Source organism: Arachis stenosperma, chromosome 6 (assembly GCF_014773155.1).
Source record: "Arachis stenosperma cultivar V10309 chromosome 6, arast.V10309.gnm1.PFL2, whole genome shotgun sequence".
Taxonomy (NCBI): domain Eukaryota; kingdom Viridiplantae; phylum Streptophyta; class Magnoliopsida; order Fabales; family Fabaceae; genus Arachis; species Arachis stenosperma.
In genome coordinates, this window is record NC_080382.1 from 115980566 (window position 1) to 115993032 (window position 12467).

The 12467-nt window shown below is 37.2% G+C and overlaps 1 protein-coding gene across 1 annotated transcript; it reads left to right on the plus strand.

Annotated features, from left to right (window-relative positions):
- The first annotated feature begins 681 nt into the window (after positions 1 to 681).
- LOC130932777 (5-methyltetrahydropteroyltriglutamate--homocysteine methyltransferase) lies at positions 682 to 5725 on the plus strand. Its single transcript, XM_057862192.1, has 12 exons — positions 682 to 836; positions 1763 to 2116; positions 2226 to 2313; positions 2589 to 2716; positions 2807 to 3198; positions 3291 to 3454; positions 3744 to 3824; positions 3934 to 4100; positions 4176 to 4281; positions 4443 to 4693; positions 4822 to 5023; positions 5107 to 5725. Exons 2-12 carry the CDS (start codon positions 1767 to 1769, stop codon positions 5467 to 5469), a joined length of 2292 nt encoding a protein of 763 aa, XP_057718175.1. The 5' UTR covers positions 682 to 836; positions 1763 to 1766; the 3' UTR covers positions 5470 to 5725.
- Positions 5726 to 12467: the final 6742 nt, after the last annotated feature.

Here is a 12467-nt window from a genome sequence, read left to right on the forward strand (position 1 = left end):
TCGAATATGCTCCATTTGATTTATAGTGAAAATAACGTTTCTATGTAAATTGAATCACCTCATTTCAATTTATTATTTCGATTTACTATTGTAATTGTAATTATATAATAATACATATTATATAATAATACATATGGAGATATTTACGTAAGATTTTTTACTTTGGATCATCTATATAATATTTGAATGACTTTGATTTATTTAAATGTTTTATCCTTATTAAATTTTGGAAAAACTTAAAAGTATTTTCTAGTACTATTTTTTTCTGGATTATTTATGTATTAAGAGTACGATAGAAGTAACTATTCTTTCCTATATTTTGTAGTAAACATAAATTTATTTTTGTGGTAAAAAAGTTTTTAAGTAGGATATTGATTTTGGATGGTCTAATATTTTCTTAATTTTTACCTGGGAAACAAAAAAATATCGATGCCGCGTATTAGTTGATCCACGTGTCTATCACCTGCAATTTTGATCCCAGCAGAGTACAGCATGTAAATTACCCCCCATAAGTGTTCCAACCACAAAAAATATCTTTAAATTTTCTATTCAAGAAAATCCATTACCAAATCCTTCACATTGCGTTAATTAATTTCATAAACCAAAAAGTAAAAACAACTAAAAAATAATTATAAATATTACTAATTTTCCATTTTCTTATAAAAGAAAAAGAAAATACGGGGTAAGTGAATCTCAGATCTGGGTGGTGGCTATAAATAAGGCGAAACCCGCTCTCACAAAACTCGCACTCTGTTCTCTGCTTCAATTCACGCTCTCTCATTTCAGAGTTGAAGCTACACAGAGAACTGGTCTCTTATCTTAACGCTACCCGAAAGGTATGAGACCCATTCTTTCTCTCTCTCTCACTCTCACTCTCTCACACTACCGGTACTCTGTTTCTGCCTTTTTTCTTACACTTTCCTTCTCTAACTGCTGTGCAACCGCTGCTCTCATTTTCTGTAACCGCTATTATTCTCTCTCTTTCTCAACGCTTTCACTTCCTTCTCACTAGAGATCTACGTCAAACATAACTTCTGATTCCGGTGTTTGCTTAAGCTTTTAGATCTGGACTGTTTACTTGCTCTAGTACTTAGATCTAGTGAATCGGAACTTTGATTTCTTGATTTCGAAGTGTTTGAAACGGATCGAAGTATTTTCTTCGTGAATTTTGCTTCTAGTTCATACGAGATCGTGCTTCTTTCTTAGTGTAGAGATTCCGAAGTTGCTCACTGTGTTTTGCTCTAGTTAGTTTGACTTGAAGTTGCTTCTCGTATAGCTTATAGAAATAATATTTAAACGTGAATTTTACTACATAGGTGTTTAGTAAATCGAACTCACCAATATTCTTATGATCAGTGTTATTTTTAGGAGCTTTAATTCGCTAGTATGATTTGATTTTCAAGTTATTTATCGTTTTATTTATTTATGAAGTTGATTTTAATTATAAGCCGTTTTGAACATGACATGCAATAATAACAACCAATAACTAAGATTTGTTCTATTAGGAGCAGTCAATTTCGTGGATTTGACGTACTTTATAGTGTTCCGTTATAAATTATGTTTACAGATAAATAATTCAAACAATTAAAATCTAAATCTATTTGTATTAGAACTTAAAACATATTATTCATGAAATGCTATAGCTAAATCTATATCTAAATCATGGTAAAAATGCTATGACTTACTTTAAACATACTCTAGTAGTCTAGTTTTAGATGCATTGAGAATTGATTTGTTATTTGTTGTGGTTTTTGGAACACAGAACAATGGCTTCGCATATTGTTGGATACCCTCGCATGGGCCCCAAGAGAGAGCTCAAGTTCGCTCTTGAGTCCTTCTGGGATGGCAAGAGCAGCGCCGAGGATTTGAAGAAGGTTGCTGCTGATCTCAGGGCATCCATCTGGAAACAGATGGCAGATGCCGGGATCAAGTACATCCCCAGCAATACTTTCTCTTACTACGACCAGGTTCTGGATGCCACTGCCACCCTTGGTGCCGTCCCTCCCCGTTATGGCTGGACCGGCGGTGAGATCGGGTTTGACACCTACTTTTCTATGGCCAGGGGTAACGCCACCGTCCCTGCAATGGAGATGACCAAGTGGTTCGACACCAACTAGTAAGTGATGCACTCGGTGATTCTGCTTTGGTTTGACAGTTAATGTAATTCTTTTTTTTTTTTGGTGTGTGTGATGGTAACCTATCCGATTGTGCATGTTTTGGTGCAGCCACTTCATTGTCCCTGAGTTGGGCCCCGAAGTGAAGTTCACATATGCCTCCCACAAGGCAGTTGAAGAGTACAAGGAGGCCAAGGCGGTATGTGTCTATTTTTGTGCCATTAAATTATTATCAAAGCGGTTTGCATTTGTCGTTGAGAAGTATTGTTATGTTATTATTATGCATGCACCAGGGTTCAATTTGATTATTGTGTCCATATGTTATTTATTGTTATCAAGCAAGTACCTGGCTAGGGAGTGTTCTTTTCTTGATTCTTGTATCTCACATTGTCCTGCCACTTGGGTGAATCATTATGTTCAAGACACAATTCTTAGCCAAACATTGTCATTGAGTATCTTTTTTCTTTTGCACAGCTTGGAGTTGAAACTGTCCCAGTCCTCATTGGCCCAGTTTCATACTTGTTGCTCTCCAAGCCTGCCAAGGGTGTTGAGAAGACCTTCTCTCTCCTCTCACTTCTTCCCAAGGTCCTCGCTGTCTACAAGTAAGAACTTTAACTTTTGTACCGTGACTGTTGCTTGCTTTTGTGATTATGTGTGCCATATCTCTAACTTGCTCATATTTGTAAAATCAGGGAAGTCATTGCTGACCTTAAGGCAGCTGGAGCTACATGGATCCAATTTGATGAGCCTACCCTTGTGTTGGACCTTGATGCTCACAAGTTGCAAGCATTTACTGATGCATATGCAGAACTTGCACCTGTTCTCTCTGGCTTGAATGTTCTTATTGAGACCTACTTTGCTGACATCCCTTCTGAGACATACAAGACCCTTACATCTCTGAATGGTGTCACTGCATATGGATTTGATTTGGTCCGTGGAACTCAGACTATTGATTTGATCAAGGGTGGATTCCCCAGTGGAAAATACCTCTTTGCTGGAGTTGTTGATGGAAGGAACATTTGGGCTAATGATCTTGCTGGTTCTCTCAGCACACTGCATGCTCTTGAAGGCATTGTCGGCAAAGGTGGTCATTGATGCACATTCTATATGAAATTTTGGGAGGCTTTTGCTTCTAATATAGCAATTTATTATTTCTAATTTCCTAACTGTATGCAGATAAGCTTGTTGTATCCACCTCCTGCTCACTTCTTCACACTGCTGTTGATCTTGTTAATGAGACCAAGTTGGATGATGAGATCAAGTCATGGCTAGCTTTTGCAGCCCAAAAAGTTGTTGAAGTAAATGCTTTAGCTCATGCATTGGCTGGTCACAAGAACGAGGTAATCTCCATCTCATTCAAGATTTTCCAAAGTTTGATTAAATTTTCCAATGTTTAACGGTAAGAAATTTAGTATGTTAATGGATTCTGACAAAATTCTACTAATGGATTAATATTTTTTGGGTACTTTCATATATGATATTAAAAAAATGAAATAAAATAAAAGAATTAAATGGTGAATTAATTATATTAAAAAGGCAAAATGGTAAATGGGGAAAAGGAGAAAGTAGTACTCCAGGAAAAATTACAATTTAGAAAATGCATTAACTGTTTTGTGGTCTCATGTTCAGGCCTTCTTCTCTGCCAACGCTGCCGCCCAAGCTTCAAGAAAGTCATCCCCAAGAGTGACCAATGAAGCTGTTCAGAAGGCTGTAAGTGTTTGGCCTTTTATTGATTATGTTCATTGCTCACTACGTTTAATTCGATATGGTGTATACATCATTATGATTGTACTCATTGCTTTCATTGTTTTTCTCTCAGGCTGCTGCATTGAAGGGTTCTGACCATCGCCGTGCCACTAACATTAGTGCCAGATTGGATGCTCAACAAAAGAAGCTTAACCTTCCAATCCTCCCAACTACCACCATTGGATCCTTCCCTCAGACCCCCGAGTTGAGGAGGGTGCGCCGTGAATTCAAGGCTGGAAAGTAAGTGATACTCCTGATATATGCTTTGTGTTGTGGTAATCCACATTATATAACTTGACTATTGTTTCTCATTAGGATCTCTGAGGAAGAATATGTTACATCAATCAAGGAGGAAATCCGCAAAGTTGTTGAACTCCAAGAAGAGCTTGATATTGATGTCTTGGTCCATGGAGAGCCTGAGGTAAATCATATTGGTATTCATATCTAGTAATCCCACATTTTTCTATCTCTTTCTTTTTTATAGGTCATTCTTGACATCTTACCAGATTTATTGCCAGCAAACATTTGATTACCTATGCTAAAATTGCACTATGAACTAATTTTGGATGCTTTGCATTGCAGAGGAATGATATGGTTGAGTACTTTGGAGAGCAGTTGTCAGGTTTTGCCTTCACTGTTAACGGGTGGGTGCAATCCTATGGATCTCGCTGTGTGAAGCCACCAATCATTTATGGTGATGTGAGCCGCCCCAAGCCAATGACAGTCTTCTGGTCATCCGCTGCTCAGAGCATGACCAAACGCCCAATGAAGGGAATGCTTACTGGCCCAGTCACCATTCTCAACTGGTCCTTTGTCAGAAACGACCAGCCAAGGTAAAAATCTATAAACTCAAGAGTCAAGACCCTATATGTAGTGTTGCTCTTTTTTAAGAAGAAAACAAGATCGATATTTCGTTATAGCTTGGTTTCTAATGTGAATGAATGAATCTATCTATATGCAGATCGGAGACCACCTACCAGATTGCTTTGGCCATCAAGGATGAAGTCGAAGACCTTGAGAAGGCTGGCATTAATGTTATCCAAATTGATGAGGCTGCTTTGCGTGAGGGTCTCCCATTGAGGAAGTCAGAGCAAGCTCATTACTTGGACTGGGCCGTCCACGCCTTCAGAATCACCAACGTCGGTGTTCAGGATACCACCCAGGTAAATAACTTGATTTACAGAGTCACTGTTACTTTTTCAGTTTTTCCAAGAATATGAATATTCACATACTTTGGTATAAACAGATCCACACCCACATGTGCTACTCCAACTTCAACGATATTATTCACTCCATCATTGACATGGATGCTGATGTTATCACCATTGAGAACTCTCGTTCTGATGAGAAGCTTCTTTCAGTGTTCCGTGAAGGAGTTAAGTATGGTGCCGGTATTGGCCCAGGTGTGTATGACATCCACTCCCCAAGGATTCCACCAACCGAGGAGATTGCCGACAGGATCAACAAGATGCTTGCAGTGCTGGAGAAGAACATCTTGTGGGTCAACCCTGACTGTGGTCTCAAGACCCGTAAGTACACTGAGGTGAAGCCAGCCCTCACCAACATGGTTGCTGCTGCCAAACTTATCCGCAACGAGCTTGCCAAGTGAATTCCATAAATGGAAGACCGGAATTCCGGGTTTTATACAAGAAAAGGGAAAATTTTCTGTGTTGTTTTTTTCAACAATAACTCTGTGTGGAATATTTAGGTGTTTAGCATGCTCTATGAGCCATTAATTTTCTTTCTCCTCCTTTCCCCCAATATTATATGTTTCTCACGGTGTTTTTGTATCTTCGGGCTCTGCCCCCAACGTTTATTAATGCAATTTTTACAAGTTTTGCTTTTGCAAATAAGCAAATAACCAAGAGCATCTAAATCTATTGACCGTACGAGTATTTGATTTGTCGGTGTGCACTAGTTTATATATAGAGTTTAATGTCCGAGTCCTCAATCCTAGTGATACAATAGCACATTGCAAAAAATCAGGCAACCGTGATAAACTCTGCACATGCAACCGCTCCTAACAGTTATTGGAGCAAAAGAAAGTTGTTAGTTGGTACAACCACTTCTTGTCTGAAATGAATATTACAAAGATTTGGAAATTGTAGATGTGTACATTAATCGCCACCTGAGTTATGATTAGTAACTAGTAACTAACCTCCCAACGAAGGGCACCCTTGGGAACAGAAATAAGTTAATTATTATACAAGTAATCAAGTGATGAAAAGTTAGTTTCTAATGAAAAAAATTCAGTCTTCTCACTTTTTGCCATGAAGTTCTTTTTTCTCTATTCATCACTAAGAGTTGGAAAAAGAACAAAAGAAGACACAAATAGACATGAATTCTCCCATATTAGTGATGGGCCCATTTTTACACTTACTCATGAACTATGGTTAATAACTCTCCCCAGTTAACCAACTTGGGTTGGGCGAGTGGTCAGCTCACTCGTCCGCTTAAGTAAGTGTCGGGAGTTTGAACCCCGCCTTATGCATGCAGCAACTCATTGGCCAGCGGCAGACCCTTAAATGGAGGTCAGATCCGCAATGGATTAGTTCTTAATCTGTCGAGTTGGGGGATACCGTTTGGGCAAACCAAAAAAAATTCCCCCCCAGTTCTATTTGTGAAAAACACGAATGTCAAGATTTTTGTAACATGAACATGAACAGCAGTTTTATAATATACACGAAAAATTATATTAAATTTATAGCGGTGATAAATGGAAAAGACCGTCCGTTCTGTCCCACCAAAAGCCCGCTCCAAGTGGTTCTGATTCCTCTCCCGTCCCGCCTAACGGCGGGTTGGCGGGCTAGGTCCGCTAAATCTATTTTTATAAATTATTAAATATTAAACAATATATGTAATTTCACAACTATTTCAATAAATTTATAATTTCTAAAGACAAAAAAAATTACAATTTCTAAATTTATAGACATTAAAGTCTTTATAATTATAAATATGTGATAAACATAATTATAAACTAAGTTTTTTGAAACAAAATAAAATCAATATTGTCCAAGCAAAATAAACATTTTTAAAACATATACTTAAACATATTCAAGCTCATAATCCATCATCAAACATAAAAATAATCTAAAATATAACTTAGAACATCTTCAATTATCTTCTTCATCCTCTTGTAAATCAATAATATTATAGAAATTTATAAAAAAAGACACTGACCAAAAAAACGTTTGGCCGACGAAAAAATCCGCCTCGCCAAAGTCCGCTAAAGTCCACGAATTAATCGATGCGAATTAGGTGGACTTTTTTAAGTTTGACGGTTTCAAATTTCCAACCCAACCCCTGCCTTTTTTGACGGGTTATGCAGGCCGGCCCATAAGTTTCGGCCCGTTTGCCCCCTAGTGGTATCAGAGGGTAGGTTATGTTATGAGAAATATGATTTTCCATGAATGATAATTGTATATATAATCATAATAATAGTTCGAATGCAAAATTAACTAAACATGACCGTACCGTGGAAGCAAGATAGTATGTGTCAATACGTTATTGCATATATACACACTACATGATGATGAATAATAAAAGAATTAGTGATTTTGCTTTTGCGAAATATGTATGACGTAGTGGTATATGAATTTCATCATATATGCTATGCATCTGAGATTTTGTTTTTCGTGGCTTTGTGTCATCAAATTTTTTAGATTAAAATTAAACTGAAAATGTTCCGCTAGTATATATGTCATTGTTTTGCTACATAAAAAAAGTTAATGTCTTATTGTATATAAATATAATCGTATATGTTGCTACTTGCTACATCATTCACACTTTGCTTTGGTATTATATTTTTCTTCAGATTTTATGAATTGTAATTATTTTATGTCGGATTTATTAATCACTAAAGTGGTCAAATCTAAAAGTTTTAATTAATTTTTAATCCGTACATTATAGTTAGGGTTGGGCAAAAAAAAATCCTAATTTTAAATTTTAAATCCACTCCAAACTAAACCACTTTAAAAAAAATTAATTTTTTAAAAAGAAATCTAAATCAAATTGTATCAATTTTATGGTTTAGTTTTTTAATCCAAACCAATTAACCAACTTAAATCTAGATCCGTATCCAAATCCGAATTAGGATCTAAATTTGGAAAAACCCTAATTCGGTGAACCAGTTCACAGTTCACACTACGCACAAACGCGCTTCTCCTTCAACTGTGGTGTCTTCTCCTTCGACGCTTCTCCTTCGGTCTTCTCCTTCTCATTCGCCGTTGTCATTCTTTGGTTTCACCGTCTCCGTCTCGCCGACTTGCCGTCATAGGTGTGGACTTTCCATTCGCCTCTACTCGTGCTTCTTGCCACTGGGTCACATCGTTAGTACCATTACCTCTGCTCGTTCTTCTTCTAGAGGAATTTTGGGTTGTCGTGTCTGATTTTACAATTGATTGCATTGCAGATTTTGTTTTTCCACCCAGGAACACAACAAAGTTCGTGAAACTGAACTAAAACAAGCAGTTTCAGCACAAGCAGAACAAGTAGTAGCCCTGTTCTAGTTCTCTGCTTTCAAGTTTTTGTCCATTTTTCTTTTTATTTTTATTAATTTTGGTTAATTTGTTAATTTTGATTAATTAGCTTAGTTAGATTAGTTGCTGTTAGTTGATTATAGCCCCTGTTAGTTGGTTAATTAGTTGATTTTGGTTAATTAAGCTTGATTAACGCTGCTATCAGGCTTCAGATCCATACATTAATATGAAGGGTGTTTCTTTTCTTGTTGAATGTGTGGTGCTGTTATATTCCCATATGATTTCTGGTATTAGTTCGGTCCAGAGTCCTTTGACATCGTCGAATTTTTTCCTTAAGACATGTAAGATGACCTTATTTGCTGCTTCTGCTAAGCCGTTTGTTTATGGGTGTTCCACGGAAAAAAGTGTTGTGCTATTTTTAAATTCTGCAAAATAAAAGTAAGATTTTAATCGGCAAACTGGCAACCATTGTCAGTGATGATGTGCCGAGTTATACCAAATCTACAGATAATATGCTTCCAGACAAAGAATATCATTTGTTGAGAGGTGATTTTTGCCAAGGATTGAGCCTCAATCCATTTTGAAAAATAATCAATGGCAACGATTAAAAATTTTACCTATCCCAGTGCCAATGGGAATGGACCGAGTATATCAAGCCCCCATTGATTGAAAGGTCAACTTACTTCTGAGTGATGTAACTCCTTGGCTGGTATATGGATGATCGGGGAGTGCTTTTGACAATTAGATCAAGCTTTGACTTTGTCAATGCAATCTTGATTTAAAGTTGGCTAGAAGAATTCTTCACAAATTATGTTAGAGGATGGGCTTCAGGCTCCAACATGAGTTCCACAAATGCCTTTGTGTGCCTCTGTTATAGCTATGTCAGCTTCTGACCTGGAGAGACATTTCAATAATGGATGAGAAAAACCTCGTCTATATAGAATGTTATTGAAAATGGTGAAGAAAGATGCTTGACGTCAGAATTCCCAATATTATTGACACTGTGAGGAATGTTCCCAGTCCTGAGGTACTCTATATAAGGCTTCCGTCAGTCGTCTTCCTGAATGACACTTAAGACCTCAGTTAAATCAATACTTGGTTTAAGCTAAGTAGATTGATGAAGTGAAGAAGTATGTGATTGTGTGCTTGCAAGTTTTGATAAAATATTAGCTCGGTGATTTTCTTCTCGAGGTATGTGATAAATTTTAAATTTTAAAAAAATAGATATTAGAGACTTAACAATAGCTAAGTATTTTGCCAATAAAGGGTCTTTCACTTGGAATAGGTCATTTACCTGTTGTACGACTAGTAGAGAGTCGCAATATACCTTTAGTTTTGAGACTTGTAGGTTCATTGTTAATTGTAGACCGGCAATCAGAGCTTCATACTTTGTCTGGTTGTTGCTTGCCTTGAAGGAAAGATGTAAAGAATGTTCAAGTACAAACCCGTTACTATCTTCGATGAGGACTCTAGTGCCACATCCTTGAGGATTTGATTATCCATCCACAGAAAGCGTCCATTGCATCGAATGCTCGTCTGATGTTAGGATTGTAAACTCAGCCACAAAATTTTCTAAGTACTGCGACTTGATCGGTCCTTGGCTTTGGTATCTAATGTCGGCTAGCTAGTTCTGGTTTCTGGAGGACTTGCCGAAGTGGTTGGTCAGTTCTCACATTGATGACGTGGCTTTGAAAATATGGTCGGAGACATCTGGTCGAGAATATTTGAGCAAGTGCGAGCTTCTCTATTTTCGAATAGGAAAGTTCAGCATTCTGTAATGATTTGCTTATGAAATAAATTGGTTGCTGTGTTCTTCCTCTTTCTCTAACAATAACAGAACTTATAGCCCAGTCAATAACTGAGAGGTAAAGATAAAACTCTTCCTCCTGAAAGAACATTCTTTAGATCTGAAAGAACATTCTTTAGATCTGAAAAAGCTTTTTCACAGTCGTCATTGCATGTAAAATGGTTTTTTTTAACCTTTGGAAAAAACAAGAAGATTTAAATGCTAAGCATGGCAAAAATCTAGATAAGGCAGCAAGTCTCCCTGTTAACCGTTGGACTTTTTTTATTGTCTTTGGGCTTGTCATGTCGAGCACATCTCTGCATTTTTCGGAATTGGCTTCTATTCCTTTGTTTGTAAGAAAAAAACCTAGAAATTTGCCTACTTGTACTCCGAAGGCACATTTTTTGGGGTTGAGTCGCATATTGTTACGTCTAATTTAAGTGAAGATCTCCATAAGGTCATCTACGTGAACTTTGCCGAGCTTTGTTTTGGCCACCATATCATTGACATAGACCTCCATGTTTTTGCCGATTTGATTAGTGAATACCTTGTCCATAAGACACTGATATGTTGCTCCTGCGTTTTTAAGTCCAAAAGGCATAACCTTATAGCAATAGTTACCATAGTCAGTAATAAAGGCAGTTTTATTTTGGTCAAAAGGATGCATTAAAATCAGGTTGTAACCAGAATATGCGTCTATGAAGCTTAATGTTTTATAGCCTAAACCATTATCAACTAAAGAATCAATAGATGGTAAGGGATAAGCATCTTTTGAGCATAATTTGTTGAGATCGGTGAAATTAACGCACATGCACCATTTACTGTTGTGTTTTTTCACCATTATGACATTAGGCATCCATGATGTAAACCTTATTTCCTGTATAAAACCAGTATTGATGAGATTTTTGGTTTCTTCTAAGGATGCTTGCTTTTTCTCAAGGCCAAGGTTGCGTTTTTTTCTGAGCTACAGGTTGAGCAGATGGATTGAGTGCCGACTTGTGAGAAATGATTGAGGGATCAATCCTGGGTACATCAGCAGGGGTCCATGCGAATTGTTGAATTGAGCCTCTTTCCTCCGGGCCAAGAGTTATGCCTACATAAGTAATTTGTTAGAATTATTAGTAAAATATACTTTTTGTAGCTCTTCCACTAGTGTTGGTCGCTCAAGGAGCTTGGCTCTCGGGTCGAGGTCTGCAAGTGTTGGGAGCTCAGCAGGATTATGGACATTGTTCACTTAGGCTCCTTTAGCTCGGTTTGGCAGTTTGAGACTGATGTTGTAACACTGTTGAACTTCACGATGGTCACTGTAAATAGTGCGATAAGATCATCCTGCACATGAAACTTAACATAGAGATGAATGGTAGAGACAATAGTGCCAAACTTATTTAAAAAAGGTCGACTGAGTATTAAATTATAAGGACTAAAGCAGTCAACAATTAAATATTATACGTTCGATGTTTTAGATAAAGGATGCTTACCCAGTGTGGTTTGTAACCACACAGATCCCAATACCGGGGAACGTTCACTTGAGAATCCGACCAGGTCTCCAGTGGAAGGTTGGAGTATGTTATTGCTCAGTTTTATTTTTTGGAATGTTGAATAGAATAGAATGTCTGCACTGCTTCTCAGGTCTAGTAACACTTTGTGAACCAAAAGATCTCCTAGCTAGATGGAAATCATAACCGGGTCATCTGGATTTGTTGTGTTTGTATTGAAATAAGATTCTTGGAATGTCATTTGTGGAAAATATGGAGTAGTTTGAGTTTCATTTGAATTGCCTTATACCGAGAGCATAGCCCAGTATATACGCTTTTGTGCTGAGCTAGTTGCTTCTCCACCTGCGAAATCTCTAGAAATACAGTTAATAACTCCTCGTGGTTGGTCAGGATGATTATGAGTCATCTTCTCTTTATCTCTGGAGTAGTACCCTACAAATGTGTGGTTGGTAGAAGATGTGGCGCGCTTTTGTATGTGGCCGCTGATGTATTTGTCTAAGTGACCTTGCCGAGCTAAGTGCTCCAATAGGTCTTTGGCTATCACATACTTGTCAGTAGTATGCCTATGCTTTTGGTGAAAGATGCAATATTTGGACTTATCCACATTCTTCAGATCCTGGCTTTCTAGGGAGGTTTGATAAGCTTTGAATTTAAGATCTCTTTGATTATGTCGTATTTTTTTGTATTGAACTGCGTAAATTTTTTTTGGGTCCATCACTAATTACTAATTATGTGATTTATATCTACAAATTGATATTTGATTGTTAATAATATGTTTGTAAAGACATACATTTCAACTTTTGTTTTAATTTTTTTTATTTTATATTTTTATTTAATTATGATCGGA